The sequence below is a fragment of the Natrix helvetica genome, assembly GCF_964273705.1.
Source record: "Natrix helvetica genome assembly, chromosome: 1".
In the NCBI taxonomy this organism is placed as follows: Eukaryota; Metazoa; Chordata; class Lepidosauria; order Squamata; family Natricidae; genus Natrix; species Natrix helvetica.
The window spans coordinates 188,011,829-188,036,425 of record NC_138548.1 but is presented as its reverse complement, the minus strand read 5'-3'; the positions used below and the strand labels follow the sequence as shown (position 1 = coordinate 188,036,425).

The 24,597-nt window shown below is 41.9% G+C and overlaps 1 protein-coding gene across 3 annotated transcripts in view; it reads right to left on the bottom strand.

Annotated features, from left to right (window-relative positions):
* The window catches only part of SPAG16 (sperm associated antigen 16), a 295,715-nt gene that overhangs the window by 224,938 nt on the left and 46,180 nt on the right, over positions 1–24,597 (bottom strand). For all 3 annotated transcript variants that reach the window (XM_081934340.1, XM_081934339.1, XM_081934341.1), the window contains 2 exons: positions 5,283–5,400; positions 1,116–1,185 (listed from right to left, as the gene is read on the bottom strand). In XM_081934340.1, coding sequence (XP_081790466.1) covers positions 1,116–1,185; positions 5,283–5,400 — 188 coding nt within the window. The remainder of the gene's footprint in view (positions 1–1,115; positions 1,186–5,282; positions 5,401–24,597) is intronic.

The following is a 24,597-nucleotide window of genomic DNA, read 5'->3' as shown; positions in this document are numbered from 1 at the left end:
CCAACAAGATACAGTTCAGCTGTGGAAAAAAGGTCCTGGACTTAGATAGAAAAAATATAGGTTCAGAATAGATGGTACCTGGCTCAACAGTAGTAACTGTGAAAGGGATCTAGGTATACTAGTGATTGGAGCTGGATGAAAAACAAAGAGGCAACTGGAATCCAGATGACTAAATAGCAGCTGAGATTAAAAGAAATCCTTCAAACCCTGAAAGATGGCTTGCTCTTCAGGAAATCATTAAAATTGGTTCCTTTTATCAGAGGTTTACTGAGCTGTCTTTGCATATTGGAAAATTAGGGATGAATCTTTTATTTAAAAATGCAAGGTTCTTCAAACAATGTAGATTTTTCACATTTAAGATGTTTGTCATGTGAAAACATGCTGCACTTTAGCAGGATTTATCTATACTTATTTTGCAGCGATCCAATAATCCAAATAATCCAAATAGTTACATTTTTCCAATTTACCAAAAAGGACTGGGAAAAATGCGGCGGGGGGGATATTAATACATTTCTGATGTGAATTTCATGTAAGGATGTATCTGCTGAAAAAAGGCACGATGTCATCCTAGTACAGCTATACATTTATCTAAAATATTGGAAATCTGGAGAAAATCTCAAGAGTAATTGACCAATCCATATGGCATTACTGTGGATGTCAAAAGCTATTAAATATTTATGGATGTCTATTATTCAGATCCATTCTTCTTAAGACCAATATAACAAAAACACAATACACTTTGAAGGTAACTCAGGAGATCTGAAATAAGAGGTATTGGGTGATAGTCCAACCTAATGGATATAGAGTTCAGGAGTCTCTAATCATGCACAGCTCTCAACAAATTCTTTTTCTTTTTTCTTTTTACAAAAAATGTAGACATACAGTAGATGCTGGGGATCCCAATACCCTTAGCTTATTCATTGAGATTTTCTGCATAACGTAGTATAAAACAGCATTAGTTTTAGACAATTTAAGTCTGTGTGCATTGTAGATTATTTAAAGCGTATAAATTTAATATGTAGATAAATATTAAATTTCTAGAAATGTGCATAATATCATGAGATGCAAACATTATCTCCTAAGCTTTTACTTTTGGTTCATAGCTAAATATTTACCTTTCATCACGGGAATGTGAATGTTGTTTCCAGATTCCAAGCTTTGTAAAGTCGCTTGCAAACCAGTAATCTGAACAATGAAAGAAAAATATGTCAAGAATCTTTAGAAAATCAGAAATAATATATGACATTAAGTATAAAATATTTCAATATAGTTAAGAATCTCAGAATACTATTTAACATATTTTTGGAGTATAAGATGCACCTTTTTTTACCCCTAAAAACGGGTGAAAATTTGGGTGCGTCTTATGTACCGAATGTAGCCCCCCCCCCACCCTTTGGCCTCTGCCTCCCAGCAACTTACCTCCTTGCAGCAAATGGGAAAATGGGGCTTGTGGAGGCGGCAATAGGCTATGGCAATCCCTGCAGCCTGAAACAGCTGATCATTGAGAGGCCCGTGCTAAAACTGAAATTAAAAGTGAAACCTGCTGTTTGTTGCAAGGAGGTAAATTGCTGGGAGGCAGAGGCAGATTTTTTTCTTCTTCTAATCAGGTTAAACTGAAACAGGCTGTTGGCTGCAAGAAGGTAAGTCAACAACTATAAATGCCTATAGAATGTTCAAATTATTAGACTTATTTTTTAAAGACTGCTTTATTATTGTTCTAGACAACTTAACAAAATGAAGACTTTTTTTAAATAAATCCTTGATCTGAAGAGGTCCAATGCTATTGTATCTTCTTTTAAATAGCAGAGAATAACGTATACTTCCAGAAAGCCTCATCAATTTTAACAGCATCTGTACAAATATAGTCCGAAATGTAACACCACAAACAGTGTATATCATCTGTACCATTTGCTGTTTGCTGCAAGGAAGCAAATTGCTGGGAGGCAGAGGTAGATTTCCCCCCACCCCTGTTTTCCTCCCCAAAAGCTAGGCGTGTCTTATACTTCAGAGCATCTTATACTCCGAAAAATATGGTATATCAGATTACATATATCTTAATATTTTGGAAAATCAATCAAGATTAAAAATTGTCCCGTGGCATAGAAAAGAAGAAATTATAACAATTTCTGCCTCTCTTCATCACCTTTCATGCAAGAAGAATTTGTCATTCAAACCCGTATCTTGAATCGAACCCTAAATACATAGTGGTTAAATATGATAATCTTCCTGGAATCAAAAAGCTATAATGGAACCTATAATTCTTTCCACTTTGCTTTGCTTATGCATCTGAGCAGCTTGGAGACCTGTCTTTATTGAACAGAAATTGTTTCTGTTTGCCCAATCTCAACTGCAAAAGAGCTATGTCTGTTCAGCATTGAAAAAACAATTACAAAATTGTTGAGTTCGAAGGGGCTGTTTAGCCATTAAATACAATCCTTTGATCAATGCAGGAATCCAGTTTAAAACATTAACAATAGATGGTTGTCCAGCCTGTTGTTGAATATTCAGCAAATAGGAGATCATCTCCTCCATCTGTAATTGGCTCCATTGTCAAACTATTCTGTTAAAAGCTTCTTCTAGCACTTAGTCAAAACATCTTTGTTGATTTATTCTATATATTATTCTATACTCTATATCATAATTTTCAGATTATAAAGAGCATCTTCTGTGTGACATCATTTAAAGAAAGAGTTTAAAGACATCCATGAAAAGAGTTGAAATGTTAACTTGCAGAACCATTTGAACTGCATCTTAGGATACTGAGGGAACTAGGTGATAGTGACTGAACTCTTGTGCATTACTTCTAAGAAAACTGGAGAATTGCATACATGAGTGAATAGAAATAGAATCATAGGCTGGAAGGTCCCTTGGGAGCATCTAGTCCAACCCATCTGCCCAAGGCAGGAGTCCTGATTCTATTCCAGACAAATGATTGTCCAGTAAATCCCCTCCTCTAGATCAGTGCTCCCCAACCTTTCCAGCCTGGCATTTCGGGGGAAGGAGAGGGGATGGTTCCATGTGAGTGGCTGGCCCATCTACATGCATGTGCACAGCTCCATTTGTGCGAGTGATGCAACATGGAATAGTCAGTTTACATTATAAGATAGCCGTTTCTGACTGGATATTAGAAACAGTAAATTATTACTCAGTGTTATAAGGGGTTCCCATTCACTGAAGAGGCAAATTTAAAAAAAAAGTTTTTCCACTCTGCAGACATCCCAAAAATGGCCCATTTTTTTGCAAAAAATGGCCCTTTTGTTTTTTTTAAAAAAGGGCATGAATAGTCTTTAGGAGGCTTGTAGAGTTCTCCTAGGGGGTGCCCCACCTCCCAAATGAGCAAAAAACAAACTGTTTTTCACAAAAACGGGCCAAAAAAGGACATGCATAGCCTTTAGGGACCTTATAGAGAGCTCCTGGGAGCTGGGGGGGAGGGCAAAATAGAGCAAAAAATGGCCCGGATTTCACTCATATCTGTCCTCCCCAGCCCCCAGGAGCACTCTATAAGCCTCCTAATGGCTATGCATAGCCATTTTGGTGAAGGGGGTAGGGTTTCAGGAGGCAAAAAATGCTGTATTCAGTGTATAAGATGCACCCAGATTTTCAGCCTCTTTTTTGAGGGAAAAAGGTGTGTCTTATACTCCGAAAAATACAGTAACCACTTGTCTAGGATGCTTTAATTAGATTCCTGCACTGAACAGAGCTTTGGCCTTAACAGACTAAACAGTCATTTCCAACTTTATGATTCTGTACTATTTTTATTTATGTCCCCATTCCTTCATTCACATCATATCTCAAAATGATGCTACGTATGCCTAACATATTTCAATTGATTTCAATTAGTTAATACCACAATCAAACCATAATAGAGAACAGTGAATTCTGCTTCAATGTTTAAAATAATATTCTGCTTACAATAGAGCAGTGATGGCAAACCTATAGCACGCATGGGTTCACCCTTTTTTAAAGCCATTTTTCGCCCTCCCCAGGCTCCAGAGGCTTTATAGGAGCCTGGGGAAGGCAAAATGAGCCTCCCCCGCCCACCCGGAGGCCCTCCGGAGGCTTCATGAGCGCAAAAAACCAGCCCTACAGGCAAATAGGTAGTTCGGGAACGGACTTCCGGTTTGCTTGGAGGTTTGCTTTGACTGCTCCAGAGGCTTCAGGAAAGCGTCCTGAAGGTCCCTGAAGCCTTCGGAGCGCTCGAAACGACCCTCCAAGCAAATCAGAAGTGACTTCCTGTTTGCTCGGAGGGTCATTTTGACTGCTCTGGAGGTCCCTGAAGCCTCCAGAGGGCTTCCGGGGGGGCGGGGGAGGCTGTTTTTGCCCTCTCCAGGCTCCTATTAAGCCTCTGGAGCCTGGGGAGGGCGAAAAAAGCATGCAGAAAATGGGTGATCATGCCTGTAGTGCGTGTATGCGCACTGGGGGGTCGCACATTGCATTATGGGTGCGGCACGCCCACACACGACCCCCCTGCGCTTCCCCCCACTTATGGTACGCAAGCCAAAAAAGGTTTGCCATCACTGCAATAGAGCATAATTTGTTTCAAAATATTTTAATTCAAGAATATAATTCTTCATTCACATCATCAAAATTTCCTGAAACCTCAGTGGAAGGAATGGAAAAGAATGAAAGAAGAGCCTCAGTGAAAAGAATAATAATTAACAGCAACTTTTCTCTGGATTTATGGATTTGAGTGGCATGTATTAAACATAGTGTAACTGTGGTAATAGGAAATAACACGTGACCTATGAACAACCCATAATTGCCATGTGTTTTCATATATATATACACACACACACATAAGCACACTATCTATAATAATGCAGGTTGATAGCTATGAATGTTGTGATGCTAAGGACTAAGATATGAAAAGAAATGTGTATGTTCTACCCAAGAAAGAAATAATTGGTTATTACTGTTACCTTTAATGAGAATTCTGCTTTAAAATGTCAAATTATTATAATTTCATTTCACACTAAGAAATAAAGGCTTGGGAGGCTACAATTATAAACAAAAGGCCCTTAGTGTATTTCAACTGGTTTTCTCTCCTTTCCCAAGTCATAGTTTTTAGAGAAAGAGAAAACCTCACTATTTAAAAGAAAGAAGAAGTGCACTTCTTGATGTACTTAATGTCAGGTTCAACAAACTCTTTGATGTGCATTTGACCTACCTTGAATTCTGAGGAATGGCACAGAATAAAACTTTACCTAAAACAATAAATTAAATAATATAAAATTTTATATGGTTGCCATAAAAATGTAAGTTAAAATTGCTGTAAGCTTTACCTGCCCAACAACTTTATCTCGTTCCAAACTTGTAAGCATTTTCTCTCTTAGTAGAATCTCATACTTTTCATTCAGCTGTTTTAACATAGGCTCATACAATGCATAGTGGGTCTTTAGCCTATAAACAAGAAATTGTTTATAGAATAGTAACCAAAATAAGAAAATAAAAAAATTATTTAGTATTCAATTTCATTGCAAAAGGTTTATTTATTTATTTATTTTGGACAATAATGTCATCAGTGAGCATCATAGCAAGCTACAGTAGATGTCCTGCCAATAAGAACTGGGCTTTACAGTGGAGATCATGGATGCTGGATCATAACCAGTGAAATCTCTCCAGGAAAAGGACAACCCATATGTACTTCCAGACAGCTGCTCCTCATGAGTAGGCTGCAGTAAGTGTTTCAAGTCAGCTTATGACCTGAATGGCTAGAAGTTGCAGGATACCATAAAGTTCAATCCTAATGCAGCCTTTTAAGCAGAAAAAGTTTGATCCTTGTTTCTTAGCCTTCAGATTGGCAAGTTTCTACAGTAATCAGTGGCTCAAGGAAAGTTTTAAATATGATTTGGAAAAATATTATTTTTTAAAATGCAATAAAATTGGTGTTTAGAATGTGCTTTGAGAAAGTTAAACATGGAGTAAGGCAGTGATGGCGAACCTATGGCACGCGTGCCACAGGTGGCACGCGGAGCCATTTGTCAGGGCACACGAGGCACTGCCCTGTCAGCTGGCCAGCGCACATGCGCGTGCTGGCCAGCTGACTTCACCCTTTTTTAAAGCCATTTTTCACCCTCCCCAGGCTCCAGAGTCTTTATAGGAGCCTGGGGAGGGTGAAAAGAGCCTCCCCCGCTCCCCCGGAGGCCCTCCGGAGGCTTCATGAGCTTCTCTGAAGCTTCCAGAGCGCAAAAAACAAGCCCTACGGGCAAACCGAAAGTTTGGAAATGGACTTCTGGTTTGCTCGGAGGTTCGATTTGACTGCTCCGGAGGCTTCAGGGAAGCATCCTGAAGGTCTCTGAAGCCTTCGGAACGCTCAAAACGACCCTCCGAGCAAACCAGGAGTGACTTCCGGTTTGCTCGGAGGTTCGTTTTGACTGCTCCGGAGGCTTCAGCGAAGCGTCCTGAAGGTCCCTGAAGCCTTCGGAGCGCTCAAAATGACCCTCCGGGCAAACCGGAAGTGACTTCTGGTTTGCTCGGAGGGTCGTCTTGACTGCTCTGGAGGCTTCAGGGAAGCCTCTTGAAGGTCCCTGAAGCCTCCTGAGGGCTTCCGGAGGGGTGGGGGAGGCTGTTTTCGCCCTCCCCAGGCTCCTATAAAGCCTCTGGAGCCTTGGGAGGGTGAAAAAAGCATGCAAAAAATGGGGGGTCGCACCTGTAGTGTGCGCATGCGCACAGGGGGTCTCACATTGCATTATGGGTGCTGCATGTCCACACACGACCCCCCTGTGCTCCCCCCACTTATGGCACACAAGCCAAAAAAGGTTCGCCATCGCTGGAGTAAGGGGTCAGATATATTTTGAATAAATGTTTGAAATTAATCATAATTCTCTTCTGATGAGAAACTGGATATTTACATGGACATGTGTGAAAAATGATTCAGAAAATACTTTTAAAGATTTCTGACATTATTGAAACACTAGATATTACTATGGAAAAGAAACAAGTTTCAATTGACAAGGATGAAATTGACTTAAATGTGGATTTAAAAATCACAGGCTGTAAGAAGGGTATGGAACAAAGTAAACTGAACTGACAAACGAAGCTGGCTGGCTGTTTAAATAATAAAAAGGACATGTGAATAATAGACCAGAAGAATAGATCATACAACTTTTTAATATGGGGTTTACAAAAGGGACATGTTGTTGGTAATTTTCTGAGCTGATACAAAAAATGAAAAGAAATAATATGTTTGTGGCATTATTTGAGAGGACTTAAGATCAAGATATTTCGGAATGTCCTATCCTGCTTGCATATGTACATACCATGTGGGTTTGAAATCTTTATTGAGGCTTCACCAGCCTTGAATAATATTCCCCAGGACCTAGCACAAAATCCGATGAGTCCAATTTCCAAGTCCAGAAACATAGAGCAAGTCAACCACCAAGTTAGAAGTCAAAAAACAAGTTGAAGTTCACAAATCACAAAAATAAAATCCAAGTCCAAGATGCAAAATCCAAAGTCCAGTAACAGGGTCAAAATTTTAAGTCTCAAGGCAAGAGTCATAATGGCTGAACAAACGCACAGCAAGAAATGGATGAGTTGTTCCAAATATCACATTGCTACCACATATGCTGGTCTAAATAGCTGCTAGCCAGTGCAACTCATTAGGAGAGACAAGACTGCCTTTTCGTGAACAGCTTCGCAAATTTCTATTGTGCCTTCCTCGTCTTGATCCTACATGCCCTGGGATCCAGTGAAGGAGGAAATTCTTCCTCATCCCTGCTGACCGGCTGTAGCTGCACCTCTTCTTCACCCTCTGACTGGTCTTCCAAGCCTCCTGGCTGTAGCGTAGAACTTCTACCCCCTCCCTTCTTTGAGGAGGAAACCCCGGCTTCGCAGCAGGAGGAACCATACTCATCTGGAAGCGATCCAGAGGATGAACCACTGGTAAGCAAACCAATTAAACCTATTACCTTGCCCCTGAGACTATTTATCCCCAACTGGGAGAGGGGGATGAAAATCTCAGCTTTAGTGGACTCGGAGTGCACACACTGTTTCATCAGCCCAACCCTGATAAGGAAGTTGAGGATTAATGTAAGGAAACTGAAAAGCGCCATAGCTTTTTGCCAATTAGATGGGTCAATAGCAGAGGAGGAGCCAGCTTCGTTGGCCACTGAGCCTCAACAGATAGGCATCGGAAAACACAAGGAAGTGCTTACATTTATAGTGGCACCTGGCATGGAATGGCCATTAGTTCTGGGTCTCACATGGCTGGAAAAATGGAACCCAAGAATTAATTGGAAACAAGGCACCATAAGAGTGCAGATGCACATGACTTTTGCTGAGAATCCAGACAAAGAAACTGAGAGGGCAGAGCACCTAGAAATAGCAATGTCTGCTTACACTATGCCAACCCAGGGCATACCCAAAGAATATAAGGATTTGGCTCAGGTTTTTAGTGAAAAAGCATCCAATGAGCTTCCCCCCCACCGCTCCATTGACTGTGCGATAGAAATCCTACCCGGAGCCAAATTCCCTAAACCCAAGATGTATAGCATGGCTCCAAGGGAGCTGGAAGAACTGAGAGCATTCATTGAGAAAAACCTAGCAAGGGGTTTAATTGAACCAGCCCGACCAAAAGTTGCAGTGTTGTTTAGAGAGAAAAAAGATGGCACCAGAAGTCTGGTTGTTGATTTTAGGAACCTAAACTCGATCAGTATTGCAAATATATATCCCCTCCCACTCATGAATGATATGCTAGCACACCTAGCCAAGGGGAGAATTTTTTCAAAGCTGGACTTAAGGGAGGCTTACTACTGTATCAGGATTAAAGAGGGAGATGGTTGGAAAACAGCATTTAACACCCCTCTTGGATGCTATCAAGTCAAAGTGCTACCATTTGGGCTACAAGGGGCCCCTGCAGTACTTATGCAATTAATAAACGAAGTGTTACAGGAGCATCTATATAAGGGCTGCAGAGTCTATATTGATGACATTTTATTATATTCTGAGACCAAGGCAGAACATGTAAAACTAGTCCGGGCGGTTCTGAACAAACTTCGCTCTGCAAAACTTTACGCTAAACTCTCCAAATGCGAATTCCATCAAGAAAAGATTTATTACTTAGGATACCGCATTTCACACCAGGGCATAGAAATGGATCCTTCGAAAGTGCAATCGGTACTTGACTGGGAACCACCCAGAACACAGAAACAGTTGCAAAGCTTCCTGGGATTTGCCAACTTTTACAGGCAGTTTATCCCTGCTTTCGCCCAAATTGCCCTCCCCATCACCAAGCTCTTAAAAACAAAGGGGGAGCGAAACCCGAAACCAAAGCAGCCTTTGAACTGGACAATGGAATGCCGAGCGGCATTTGAAAAACTTAAAAGGCTGTTTTCAGCAGAACCGATCCTAAAGCACCTGGACACAGAGAAACCGTTCGTCATACAGGCAGATGCTAGCGATGTGGCGATAGGAGCCATCTTACTTCAGAAAAATGAGCAAGACCAATTGCAACCATGCGCTTACACATCCAAAAAATTGAATAAATCTGAGCAAAGGTGGGCCATTTGGGAGAAAAAGGCTTATGCAGTTCGAAGGGCTCTTTTAACCTGGAGACATTTCCTAGAGGGGAGTAAGATCGCTTTCGAAGTCTGGATGGTTCATAAAAATTTAGAAGCCCTAAAGACCCCAAGGAAACTCTCTCCTAAACAAGTATGATGGGCTCAGTACTTTAAAAGGTTTGAATTTACGCTCAGATACTTCCCAGGGGGCGGGGGGGATTTCCTGGCAGATGCACTATCAAGGAAACCGCAATACAATAGTATGAAGCCAAACGTAATCAAACCCATGATACAAGACAACCAACTAGCCACTAGAATAACCACCAGATCCCAGGGAAAACGAGACACTCTGGAGGACAATGACACCACCCAAACTTTTAAACAAGCTTTAACCACCGATGAATGGCTTTTGAGCCACAAAGACAGCTGTCTGATGAAAGATAACCTAGCTTGGGTAGGAGGGAAGTTGTATGTTCCAGCCAACCAAAGACTGCACTTAATGGAAAGGTGCCACGACTCCAAACTAGCAGGACACTTTGGTTTTGTAAAAACTTTACATCTAATTAAAAGGCAATTTTGGTGGCCATCACTAAAAAAGGACATAGAGAGCTATGTAGCCAGCTGTCCAATCTGTGCAGCAGCCAAAAGACCCCAAGGCAAAATGCCAGGACTGTTACAGGAGGTAGCCGAACCCTCAGCACCCTGGAAGGAGATAGCTATGGACTTTATTGTGGAACTACCGGAAAGCGCAGGGAATATTGTCATCTGGGTGGTAACAGACTTGTTTTCAAAACAGACACAATTTATACCGTGCCAAAAGATCCCAACTGCCAAAAGTCTAGCCAAGTTATTCCTGATACACATCTATCGTCTTCATGGAGCCCCACAGAGAATCATCTCCGACAGAGGGGTCCAATTCACCTCAAAATTTTGGGGGGCATTCTTAAACTTATTGGGCACCACCCAAGGACTGAGCTCCAGTCACCATCCATGCACTCATCGCCAAACTGAAAATCGGAACATGGTTCTAGAACAATACCGAAGATGTTTCACTAATTTTCAACAGGCCAACTGGGTTGATCTTTTGCAGAAGTGGCTTTCAATAACGCTGTGCACTCAAGCACTGGGTTCACCCCTTTTAGAGTAGCAACAGGCCAGGATTTCAATCCCATGCCCCAACTACCCACAGAGGAACCCACCATTCCCTCACTAAAAGAATGGATAGACAACCTACAAAACACATGGCCAGTGGTTAGATTAGCATTACAGGAAGCTAGAGAGGCTTTCAAAACTCAAGCTGACAAAAAAGAGTAGATCCCAAACCCTTCCATGTTGGAGATAGAGTATACCTATCGACAACATTCCTGAAGTTGTTGCAACCATCAAAGAAATTAGGACCACATTTCATCGGACCTTTCCCAATCACAAAGATTATCAACCCAGTAACAGTAGAATTACTCCTGCCAAAGACACTCAGAAAAGTCCATCTAGTGTTTCACATTAGTTTACTCAAACGAGAAGTAATCTCACAACTCAGACCACATACAGCTACACCTCCTGTTCCTATCATGATAGAAGGCGAACAACATTTTGAAATTAAGGAAATCCTGGACTCTAGGACCATCAGGGGGAAAACCCAATATTTAGTTGCCTGGAAGCATTTACCTTCAGCCCAAAATGAATGGGTAGAGAAACACCATGTTAGGGTCCCTGCCCTATTGAGAAAATTTCACTCCCAATACCCTGACAAACCTTGTTAGAATACTAGGATGCAATTTCTTTTCCTATCTTTTTTCACAGATGGACCTCTCCTTTTTCTAAGGAACGGCGGCATGTCAGATCCCTAAAAGTGATACTGCCATTCAACTGGGAGGAGGGGAGCCTCGGAGTTAAATCACTAGCTACATCTGAAACAATTGAGTTTTACAACCTTACAATGGTTTCCTGTCACCGGGAGACTGAAGAACCCAACATCGGGAGACTGAAGAACCCAACATCGCTGGAGGGATGTTTATGATAGCCATGTGGGATACATAACTTTGATGTCTAACTAGAGATAGCCATGGGAATGTGTGTTTTATTGACTCCTAGGGCAGAAGAGTTAAGGAAACATCTTCACACTTGTGTATTGGTCAGAATCTGCATTCGGACAAAGGGGAAGGGTCATTATCAGCTTAATCCCATTTGCACGGCCTAAAGGTTTTCAGATGCTGCTTTGCTTCTAATGGTTTCCATCATGACTGATTAAAGGTTCCTTTTGAAATAATCCGTTTCAAGAGTCTTTACTTTCTGAAGTTAGGAGAGGACCCATTACACCAGCTATGAAATACTGTATCCATGCTAACAATCACTCACCCAATGATTACAGAACAATTTTTTATATCTAGTGAAAAATATTTTAGTTATTCAAAATTATTAAATTATTTCATGATTTCTATTTGTGCCTTCAAAATGAAGGGTAATATGTTTTAAATAAATGGATAATGGCATTTGAATTAATAGCCTTGTAAATTAACAAATGAAGGAGATCAATTTCAACTTCTCAAATGTTAATAAAAGAATTTAAATGTGGAATGTTCTGTCATGATAATGGGAAAACATGGCATTTAATTATTTATCCTCGATTTATAAATCATCGTCAGTGATATGCAACAAAATATCAATCAGAGCAACATGTGGAATGGCCTGTCATGATAACTGACAAAATGACAGTTGGTCTTACCTGAACTGTGATTTTAGGAGTGTTGCAGGATGGTCCAGTGATAGATATTGTCATGTCCAATTGGCCTCGAGACTGGGTTGAAGTTGAAGCCATGCCTCTATGCTGGCTCCCATGGGGTGGGAACTCACTGCTCTGCAAGGACCTGTTGCAGAACCCTGCCACCAAAGGACACATCCACCGATGCGAAGACATCCAAACTATAGTGTCGGATAAATGGTGACGGGGAAGCCCAGGTTGCTGCCCTACAGATGTCACCTACCGATGCCTCTGCAGCCCAAGCCACTAGCGTGGCCATGCTTCTTGTGGAATGTGCCATGATGCCATCTGGCACCAGCAACCTCTTTGCTTCATACGCTAGGGCAATTGTCTGCCTAATCCCTCGGCTAATGGTAGATGATGTGACCCCTTTCCCTACTGTGGAATGTTGGAAAGATATAAATAATGCTTCAGACCTCTTGAAATCTGCCGTGTGCTTCAGGTAGATGCGCAAGGCCTGCCTGACGTTTAGATGGTGCCACTTATGTGCCTTATCCCTGACCAGATCCGGGCAGAAATCCAGGAGGACAACTTCTTGTGTGCAGTGAAAAAGATAATTCACCTTAGGCAAGAAGACAGGATCCAGCTGTAGCACGATCCTGTTGCTATGGAATGTGCACAGATCCTCCCTGGAGGATAGGGCCCCCAGCTCGGAAACGCACCTCGCAGAAGTGACCGCCACCAAAAACACCACCTTCAAGGTAAGCAGCTACAGATTAATTGTTCTTAAAGGCTCGAAGGGCTCCGCCATAAGAGCCTGCAACACCATGGGAAGGTTCTGCGTGGAAAACCTATGTACTACAGGCAGTTGCAGGTTCATGGCCCCTTTAAGGAACCTCTTCATGACTGGTAGCTGTGTGAGTTGTACTGAACCCTCGCCCTAAATCACTGTGGCAAGCGCCACTATCTGTCTTTTTACTGTGACATGGGATAAACCCTTGTCCAACCCGTACTGGATAAATTCCAGTCCCTGCAGTATTGTTGTCCTACCAGGTCCTATCTGGGAGGAATTACACCAAGCCACGAAGGTGGTCCATGTGGAATTGTATATTCTGGTCATTGACTGCCTACAAGAGGCTTCAAAGCTCCTGAAGACATGTTGGGAGAGCTGGGCGTCTCTCAGATGTTCCCGCTCAATCTCCACATGGTCAACTGAAGCCAGTGTGGCTCCGGGTAGATTAACGTTCCTTGTCATAGCTCTATCTCCCCCCTCGGGATTCTCCAAGGTTGCCCTACTGACAGGCACATGAGGTCCGCAAACCAAGCCCTCTTGGGCCAGTGTGTGGCCACTAGAATGACCTCTGCCTGTTCTCTGGCCAGCTTCTGAATGACCCCGGGAATGAGTGGGAGGGTAAGAAAAGCATACAGGAACCCAACCGGCCATCTTATGTGAAGGGCATTGACTCCCTCCGTTCCCCAAGCTGGGAACCGAGAAAAGAATCAAGGAACCTGCGCATTGGGTGGTGTGGCGAACAGGTCCATCACCTGTTGGACCCCTGGCAAACCTTCAGGAATAACTCCCTGGAATGGCTTCACTCTCTGTTGTCCACTGTTGCCCGACTGAGCCAGTTGGCTTGGTGATTGTCAATGTCAGTGATGCGCTCTGCCCGGATGGATTGCAAGTGTCTCTCTGCTCAGTTGCTGAGACATAGCATTGTAGTCTGTTAGGGACCTTCCTCAGGTAAGCTGCTACCACAGCCAGGACCTTGGTGAAGGTCCTGGGGGCCGAGGCTAAAATAAATGGCAGGACCTTATATTGGTAGTGCACCCCCAGATATGAAAACCTGAGGAATCTCTGGTACTCAAGATAGGGATGTGGAGATATGCTTCTGTGAGGTCAATGGAAGCCATGTAATCTCCCTCATGGACGCCCGCCAAGATGGACTTGAGAGAAGCCATCTTGAACCTCCTGTAAACTAAATATTGATTGAGATATTTTGGTCCAAAATGGCTCTCCATCCCCCCGAAGATTTTGGCACGATAAACAGTTTTGAATATAGCTCCAGCCAGCTTGGTCAGATGGAACCAACTCCACTGCCTCAATATCAATCAGGGGTTGGATCGCTTCCCGCATAAGCTTGTGTTTCTCTGTATTTTTTGCAGGGGGAAACGTGTGAAAATAGTTCGGGAGGATGGAAAAGAATTCCAGACAGAGGCCAAATTTCACCATACTGATGACCCAGGAGTCTGTGGTGATCTCTGCCCAGGCATCTGCGAACATTGCCAGATACCCGCCAATGGGTGGGGTCCAGACCGACCTACTTGCCCCAGTGGTAGGGGCGACCACCTCCCCCCCAAAAGGGGCACTTTCCCTGGGGTTGGACCTGTCTCTATTATAACTCCTCTCAGGCTGTCTATCTGACTTGGCGGGGAAGTACCTGCTCTGTTGTGCCTCCTGCTCTTGAGGTTGATATGCTGGCTTGCGGTAATATGGCGTGGGCTTCTGTTCCGCCTTCTTGGCTGAGGTGGGCAAGACCTTTTTCTTGTTCTTATCCTTGACCAGGATCGGGTTAAGGGATGCCTTGAACAGGGAGTCCCCCACGTAATCAGCCGGTGCCAGCCTCCACTTTGACTTATTGTCAGCTTGCCAGCCCCACGGCCACAGGAGGCAATGTGACGCAACAGAGGATGCCATCACCCTGGAAGCAAACTTCATAGAATTTAATGCCAGCTAAAAACTGAGATACCGCTACTAGCTTGTTTAGATCCTGATGTAGATGAGCGTCCTCAGATGGAATGTGCTCCTGGATCTGTTCCAACCAAAAGATAGCCATGCGATTGAAGAACGATATCGAAGCTGCCGCCTTTATGGCCCAGGCTGCCAACTGGAAGGTCCTTCTGAGGGTTATCTCCACCTTTTTATCATCCACCTTCAAATTGTCTGCCACGTCGCCTGACACCAGGTGGTGGGAGAGGCCAAAGCCACCATGGGAGGATCCACCGTGTTCATCTGTAATGCTTGAGAGAACCTTTGTTCAATGTTATACAATCTACTATCATTGCTGCCAGGATTGGGAAAAGACCCCAGCTTTGCCCATTGCTTCTTCACTACCTCCAAGAATAATTGGGGGGGGGCAGGGACCTCCTCTTTAGTAGCCTTTTGCTCGGAAAACACCAGCCCCTCAGGTTTCTTAGTCTGAGCCTCTTCTGTGGTTCCCTCCCCACCTCCTAGTTGCGCAGTGACACATGCCTTGCGTAGGAGAGACCGAAACAAATGGGGGGGGGAACAATCCTCTGAATGCAGGGGGATCTGGCACAGGGGCCTCCTCATCCTCTGAGAGATCTAAATCCCTCTGCACCCGGTCACCCAGGACCGATCCCTCACTCACTGATGATGGAGATACTGGCTGACTCACAGTTGTGACCGCCGGATGTTCCTGCAAGAAGGCACCCTTTGGGGCCCCAACCTGACCTTGGGAGGGAGGACATGGGGCTTGCTGTTGCAACCCTGCCACAATCCCATGGGAAATGGCCTTTTCAATAAGGTTCTGAAGACCCACAGGCAGATTATCCATATCCAAGGAATCCCAGCCATGCCCCCCAGAAGCCTGCCTAGCACTGGCCTGGGAAGCCAAGCAAGGCCTAGTCATGCGCTGCTCCTTAGGGTGGGCCTCCTGCAGAAAGAAGACCCCTTTGTATGGCCCCTGATCTTCTATGGATAATGGTGGTGAAGGAGAAGCCTTCCCAAAATGCCCCGCAAATGAACCAGGAAAGCCTAGGGAGAGGCAGCCCTGGATTCGCTACCCAGGGGGGACCTAGACCTAGTGGGGGATGGGCTAAGACTGCCCTGCTGGGGCCGCAGCTTTTCAGCCCTGGAAACTATTTTAGTGAGGACCTTGTGCCATCGCTGTTTGTCCCTCTGGGTTGCACGTGAGAGACGCGTGGCAGCTGAGGACTTTTGTTTCCTGGAAGAAGCAGTAGGCCACTGCCTTGAAGACATTCCCTCCCCAGGGGAAATTGGAGGGGAAGGCGATCTATCCGCTCCCTCTGCCATTTTAAACACAGCAGTCGCATGTACCCACCAGCCTCCTCGCGCCACGATATCGCAACAATCCTCCCTCATCTCCACTCACTTCTGCCACCTCTGCCTTCACCGCTTGCTTTGCAAGCGACCCTACTGCGAACGCCACGAACACCGTGCTCACAGGCTGCTGCAGAGGCTTCTGCCTCACCAGAGGTCTTTGCACCATTCTCCATGCTTCCTGGCACTGTGGCTTGAGTTGTGGCTGTCTCCGAAGGAGCTGAGCCGAAAGCGGCGAGAAACTGTTGGGCTGGAAACCCCAAGCCCATTAGTCTCTTGTTGCTGCAATCTCCGAAGCTCCGCTCCACGTGGCTTGGAGCGGGTGAAAATGGCCGACAGAATGGTGTCCGAGCCCTTTGTGATCCTTGAGGATCAGTCACCCACTTTCCTGGTGGCCAGGGAACTTACTGGCAATGGAGGTAGGGACACCAGGAACAAGGAGGAGGCAGGAGAAGTTGAGGATGGAGGTAGGGACACCAGGAACATTTTTTTTCCTTTTCAGGAGCCAATTTGTCTATGTCTTGTCTTAGGCCAGACTGAGTTGTAACTGGAAGCAGAAGGGAGGCTTCAACTTCAACCCAGTCTTGCGGTCAATTGGACATGACAATATCCATCACTGGACCATCTTGCAACTCACTCCGGAAAACATGCCATTTAATTATTTATCCTGCATTTATAAACCATCCAGTGATATACAACAAAAATATCAATCAGAGCAACACTTATTAAAATTAATGGATGAGTAAGAGTTGTACTATACATTAAAATCTGAGGGAAGTTTTAAAATGAATTCATAATGACACATATATTAAAACACACTGATATAAGATCGTTTTTATGTCCACTATATCAAAAATATTCTACCTACTTTGCAATATTTGTTCTATTTATCTGGCTTTCTTATTTCTATATTACACTTCCAACAATGATAAGATTTAAAATATACAGTAAACTACACTATGCTCCATTTTCTATATCCAACACAACTAACTTGGTATTTAACACATTAATTTATTATTTATAAATTATATATAACTTATACATATACATACATATACATACACTAAGTAACATACCTTTACTCTATTCCCTATACATGCATAAATTCATTAAACAACTAAGGGGAAATTGTATAGCTTTTTCTTGCTGCTTAATGTTGAACCATTTGCTAAGTTTAATTCCATACATTCTATACTTCCATCACATACTAATCTTATTCATTAACCAATTTTCAATTTTATTATTGTAACAAATATTCCATAATTCAATTTTGTCAGATGTAAATCAACAAATGTACAAAGAAAGGCCTTTACACAGCTTCATCTGATGCACTAGTTGCATCCTTTCTTTGATTGAGGAGCCTTTCAGACAATCACAAATGCCTTGGTCATCTCATGGCCTGAATACAATTTACAACCGTTCTTTTGACCTTTCAAAGTTACAACAGAATTCAAAAAAGTAACTAACAACTGTTCTTTACACTTATGACCATCACACCATCCCCATGACCCTGTGGTCAAAATTGGGACACATGGCAGCCAGAAAATATTTACAAGAGTTGCAGCATTTTGGAGTCACATGATTGCCATTTGCAATCTTCCCAGCTGGCTTACAACAATCAAAGTCAACAGAGGAAGCCAAATTTGCTTAATGACATGATTCACTTAACTGCAGTGATTTGCTTAATAACCATGACAAAAAGGTCATAACCTTGATATGATTCACTTAAGAACCATGTTGGCAACCAAAATTCTGGTATTAATTGTGGTCGTAAATCAAGGACTACTTATAATGCAAAGAACTCTACATGGGGATATCCTGAAATACTACCCAGCAGTTTCAATTTGTCCAGGATGCATCAGTGATGGATATCCCCTGGTACCAGAGGTGGTATTCAGCAGGTTCTGACCAGTTCTGGAGAACCAGTAGTGGAAAGTTTGAGTAGTTCTGAGAACCGGTAAACACCACCTCTGACTGGACCCGCCCCCATCTATTCTCTGCCTCCCAAGTCCCAGCTGATCGGGAGGGAAGGGAGATTTTGCAGTAACCTTCCCCTGGAGTGGGGAGGGAATGGAGATTTTACAGAATCCTTCCCCTGCCATGCCCACCAAGCCAAACCCACCAAGCCACACCATGCCCACCAAGCCACGCCCACAATACTGGTAGTAAAAAAAATTGAGTCCCACCATTGCCTGGTATGCCAATGTAACACTCTGCTTTGTAAGCTGCATTGGTTGTCAGTTTGCTTCTTGGTGCAATTCAAGGTGCCGGTCATTACTAAAGCCCTACCATGGCACAAGACCTGTTTCTTTTCTTTTCTTTTCTATTTTTGTATTTTTTTATTTTATTTTTAAACAGTCATCAACATCAATACACGAACAGTGTGGCATCAGGATATCATTCATTTTCTTACAAATAAAAATAATAACATTAATGATATTTATTACATTAGTCAAACTTTTGTAATCTTAGTGTTAATTCACATGTTTGTATTAAAATATAATCCTTCATTATTTTGTTGTTCAGAATTTCAATGTGCTATTCCAATGCCAATCACAATATGATTTGAGCATACATAATAATAATAATACTATCTTCCAACCTCTAATCTTCCCATCTGCTTATTGGTTTTATTCTATTATATAAAGATGTGTATACTAATATTTCCCCTATTTCTTATTTCTACCTCTATTCAAGCTTCTAGTCAGGCCACCATTACTAGTCCTAGTTTTGATACACATGTTTGTATTGAAATATAGTCCTTCATTGTTTAGTTGTTCAATGTTTCAATATGCCATTCTAATGCCAGTCACCATATTATTTAAACATACATGATAATATCATCTTTCAACCTCTAATCTTTCCATCTAGCTATTGCTTCTATTATATAAAATTGTGTATTCTTATTTCTACCTCTATTCTAGCTTTTAGTCAAGCCACCATTATATTAAAAGGCATTTCCTTTCTATCCATCATCTCTTGTCCGTTTTAATAGTTCAATTCTTATTCATTTTTTTGCTTGCCTTCCATATTCCTCTCTCGGATCTTTGTCTCTATCTACATCTACCTCTTTACTATTTAGTCTAAATATTTCTCCCATCTCTACCATCTTATGCTGCCAGGCCTGCAGAGTGTCCACCCAAGCCCTTATCTCCCTTTCGAAAGTATCTTCCTGCTTTTCCAATTCAATTTTTAAATCTCTTAAAATATTTTTTCTTTCATTTGTTTCCATTCATTATTACTTTATTGTCTTCTCCTTCTTGTCTTCTTGCTTTATTTGCTGATTTGTCTGTTCTATCTTTTTCCTCCATTCTTTCTGTTTTCTGTTTCTTTCTGTCCAATTTTCTATGTTTTTAAAGTTTTTTTTAACTTTTCTCCCCTTAGTTCCTTTCTTTTGGTTCTTGGATTTTTCTCTAAGTAGTTATTCACTGCTTTAACAAGTAGTTCTAAGAGTCTTTTTTGCTGATTTTTTTTTCCTTTTAGGGTTAGGTTCTAGGTAGAAAAGGAGTAATCTCACCCAGTTCCAATCACTGTTCATCTACACTGCTCCTGCACTTTCTTTGTTGCCTTGGCCATCCCAGCTTCATGGCAGCCATGATGGCTGCCTTTTCTCCTCATCATGGATGAGAGGGAAAAGAGCTCTGGGTCAAGTGGGAGAGATACAACTCTCCGCGACCTACAGAGTACCCCTCTTTTCTTCCCCATCCCTCCAGGGTGGTTTTAGATCCTTTTGGAGCCCTCCAACGGGGACAACTCGGCACGGGAGCATGGAGACCCACTCCTCGCGTTCAATCTCACTGCAACGTCAGCTGGAAAATCTGGTTTCTTGAGGGACTACCTGTCTTCCATAGTATCTATCCCGCTGACTGCACCTGGCAGGATTGACAAGCTCCAGGTTTCTTCAATTAAACAATGTCATCTGCCAGAACCCTGGAAATATGCCTTCTCTGTAGCAGCAGTATTCTGTGGAATGAGGTTCTCCCAGAGATTCAAATGCGCTTACCCTGCTGGTGGTTTGAAAGCCTTTATCCAGCCTTTGGAAAGTATGACTGAAATTAAGAGGAGGAATTAGTAAACTGAAAATTCTGAGGTATTACTCAGAATTCACTCAGGTTCACTTTTTAAAAATTGAGCTAAATTGAATCTCTATTAGGCTTTGGACATATAATTGATTCTTATTATCAATATTTACATTATTGACTTCCGGTTCCGGTTGTTGAGAGTGACGGAGGTGTTTCGTCCGCCCTGCACGCTCTCGGTGGGCTCCCCTTGGCTGGGGGGGCACAGGGTGCCTTGAAGGGGCGCCCTGCCGTATGGGCGGCTAGCTGGGGGTCCCCTGCATCGGCGGCGGCCGTGGGGGGGGCTCCTTGCATTGCCCTAGGAGCCGGGAGGCGAAAGGGGGTGCGTGACAGAGCTTTTACGCTTCCGCACGCTTTCGCGTCGAGACGGCTGGACGATCCTGACAATTTGAAGGCTATAGCTGCAATGTGGTGAGAGGGGAACTTGCCCCAATTCCCTTTTTGACATTTAATGAAGGAGTGTCAGCTTTCTGGAGGATTTTCGATCTCTTCCTGGGAAGTGTGATTGGAGGGAGGGGGATCCCCCCCCTCGGAAAAGCGGCTTTGGACTGCTCTCCACTCTCAGAGGAGAGAGAGGGAGAGTTTTAAAATGAAATCACACTCATTATAGGCAAGCAGATGAATTCCTTGCTGCAATTGTGAGAGAAAAGTGATGATCTGACTCTTTTAAAGAAAACTTTGAAAACTTTTGGTTTGTTGCTTTCTGATCCCGGTGCTGGCGAAGCAAGATGGCACACTTCTGTTGTCTTTATGCACTTTGAAATTTGACTCCACCTATGGAAATTGCTGGCTTCGTGTCTTTGCCTCCATGACACTCAGAAATATCTCTTGTTATACTGTATCCTGGACTTGGAACAACTGATTTTATTGTCTGGATTTGGACTATAGAAAAGGTCTCCATTTCTGTCTGGACTGCCTGCCTCATGGTCTCTCTTGGCTATCCCCTTTTACAGCTGCCATTTTATTGCATGGACATAGACACCTCTGAGTTCTCCTTATTAAAATGGCTCCAAAGAGACCACCACCTGGGAAACCTGGTTTTGCAGGTTCTGCTCCAACGTCTTCAACATCCAGCCCAAACAGACAACAGACATTAACATCGCTATTACAACCTAAAGCTCCCAAAGAGGAGTTAACTCATCCGTTGCTCCAAAAGCTCTTAAAGGGGCAGGAGGATTTGAAAAATCAATTGAAAGAAATGAATGAACAGCTCAGAGAGAATCAAAACCAAACGGCTCAAAATAAACAGAGACTGGAAGTATTGGAGGAGGGGACGGCTGAGATGAAGGGGGAGGTGAGGGGGGTCCAGAGAGGAAACCTAGAACTGGAGAACCACATGATAAAAATGGAATTTGAAAGGATGTCTTTTTTCCTTAGATTTCAAAACATAATTGAGACTGACAATGAAGACCTGAGGGAGATCATGACAAAAATGTTGGCTGAATATATTAAAAAAGACAGTCAGCAGTTAGGATGGGATATTGACCTGGTCTATAGAGTTAATTCAGCTTATGCTAGAACACACAATGTTCCAAGAGAAGTTCACATTAAATTTCTTAGAAAGGCTACAAGAGATGAGATTCTGGGTGCACAGAGGGGGCAAATGTTAAAATACAAGGATAGAGAGATAGCCATCCTGAAACAAATCCCAAAGAAAGTAAGAGATAAAAGAAAAAAATATGCGCTATTAGCAAAAAAACTATTTGAAAAAGGATTTTGGTTTCGGTGGCTTTTGCCAGAAGGTATGCTGATATTCTGGGAGGGCGGTAGAGTTAGAATTAATACAACTATGGAGGCAGAGGCCTTCATGGAAAAAAATAAAGCTCTCCTAGATAAAGCTGACGATACTACATAAGACACGGGAGGTGCCGAGGCTTTGCTGGCAGGCAGGGGGGAGGAGGCAACATTGAGAAAACTCAGATCACAGAAGTGAGTTAGAAAAATAATGCAATTGCTGATATAGGGAATCTTTTCTGTCTGATACAAAATAGATTGAAATTATTGAAAGATATAAGGTAAAAATAAGATGTCAAAATTTAGCTAAATAATAATCATTTTGTTTATTAATATGTAAAAGTTATGAGAATTGGGGGGAGTACCATTTCCTGCATAATGTAGCTGTCAAAATTTGTAACCATATCCAGTACCCTTTTCCTCAAAATTTTGTAAAACTAATAAAAAACTTTATTATAAAAAAATTTTTACATTATTGTATCTTTACTTTACTTTACTTTTATTTGCGCTTATAGACCGCCCCCTCTCCCAAAAGGGACTCGGGGCGGTGTACAGTCCATACAAAAAATAAGCAGCCTATACTTTTTATCTTAGAATTTAGTATCACCTTTATGGTTTTATTCACAGAATTTAGAACTATAATTGTTTATATAATAATATTACTTTTTACAGACTATTGGTTGTCATTCTTTTATGTTTATAGCATGTAGTATCTTATCCTTATCATCTTGTGAAAACAAGATGGCAGTTCATTAGGGAGATATCTTTCTAAGTTTCCCCTTTCTGTACTATAGAGAAAAAAATTCATAATTTTGACTAATTGTCAAGAACCTGAGAGAAAGAGTAATTTTCTTTGTGGATTTGTTTATTTGGAGGGATAATCCAAATAGGCATATCCACAAAATTACAACATCTTGTAGGAGATTTATATGTTTCTCAGATAGCTATTTGTGATTTTACAGGAGGTAGTGACCTATTATTTTAGCTCTTAGTAAAAAAACCCAAAGAGATTTGTTTTAAAAAACTACATTATTTAGTATAATTATTCAACATCTGGAAAGAACTGATTCTCTTTCTATTAGCCTATCTGCATTATTCTGAATTTATATTTCTGTAAACTGCTTTGTTTATCTTATAGGTTTACAAGGAGTTTTAATGCATTTCTCTCTTTAATGAACTTTACTCGTTCACACAGGGAGGGACTTCTCCTGGTGCCGTCCACTAGGCAATGCCTAGTTTAATGAACTTTACTTCGCTCACACAGGGAGGGACTTCTCCTGGTGCCGTCCACTAGGCAATGCCAACGGGCGACACCAAGGAGTGGGGCCTTCTCTGTGATGGGCCCAACCCTCTGGAATGACCTCCCCCCCGACATTAGAACCACTTCTGACCTCCGTTCCTTCCGGCAAAAATTGAAGACTCACCTGTTCCGATTAGCAGGCCTGGCATAATTACAACTGTCCCTCCTGGCAAATGTATTATTATCTGGTTATCTTAGGGGTTTTTTAATTTGTTGTGTCTGTTTTAGGGATTTAAAACTTATATTTATATTAGCTTTGTACAGTTCTTTTAATTGCATTTTAACCTCCTCCAAACTGTACATATTTAACTTTTTATTGTATTTTGTGATATTCTCTATGGACTGTACACCGCCCCGAGTCCCTTCTGGGAGAGGGGGCGGTCTAGAAGCACCAAATATAAATAAATATAAATAAATAAATAAATACTGGATTTTTCTATCTACAAGAGGGAAGTCCAACATAAGGAATATCTACTCAAGGTTTTCAACTTTGAAACAAAACATAGATGAAGATATATAGACTGGAGAATGGCTTAGATTTTTAGTATAAAGATCAAGTATAGTTAAATGTTTTCTTTTAAGAGTTTAAAGCTACCTCTTGTCTTGCAATCTTAATTTTTTCTTCTATTATCTGCCACTTATATATTACAATAGTAAGATTTATTGAATTTTTTTTCTGGGTGTAAAATTGCTTTTTAGCTATTAAAACTAAATAGGAGATGAATTGTAGGGAAGGATTTTTTTTAAAAAATAGGAGAGGATGAAATGAAATACTCCAGTCATTGGCTGTGAGAGGATAAGGTAGTAATGGTAGAGAAGAAACAGAAAACCAAGTTGTACAAAGCAGCTGTTTAAGATCAGGATCTTAAACTATTTCTCAAGTAATACTAATAGTATGAATAGCTAATTTAAAAGGAAAAATAAATTTTTGAAACTCTAAAAGGAAAATAGACATATTATATATCTTCAAGACTCCCGTAAAGCTGTCAGAATGAAAATATTTTGATCATACATTTGTGGTCTCAGGCAGATAAAAAGAAATGGATCAGCTACTGTATATATTTGAATGTTTGAATTTGGAATTTGAAAAAGAAACACAAGATGAACCAGAAAAAAATATATGTTTTAAGGCTGAATTTGAAGTGGAAAAAACAATTGATAAAATTTATAGCTCAAATGATAACAAAATAAAGATCTATGAAATA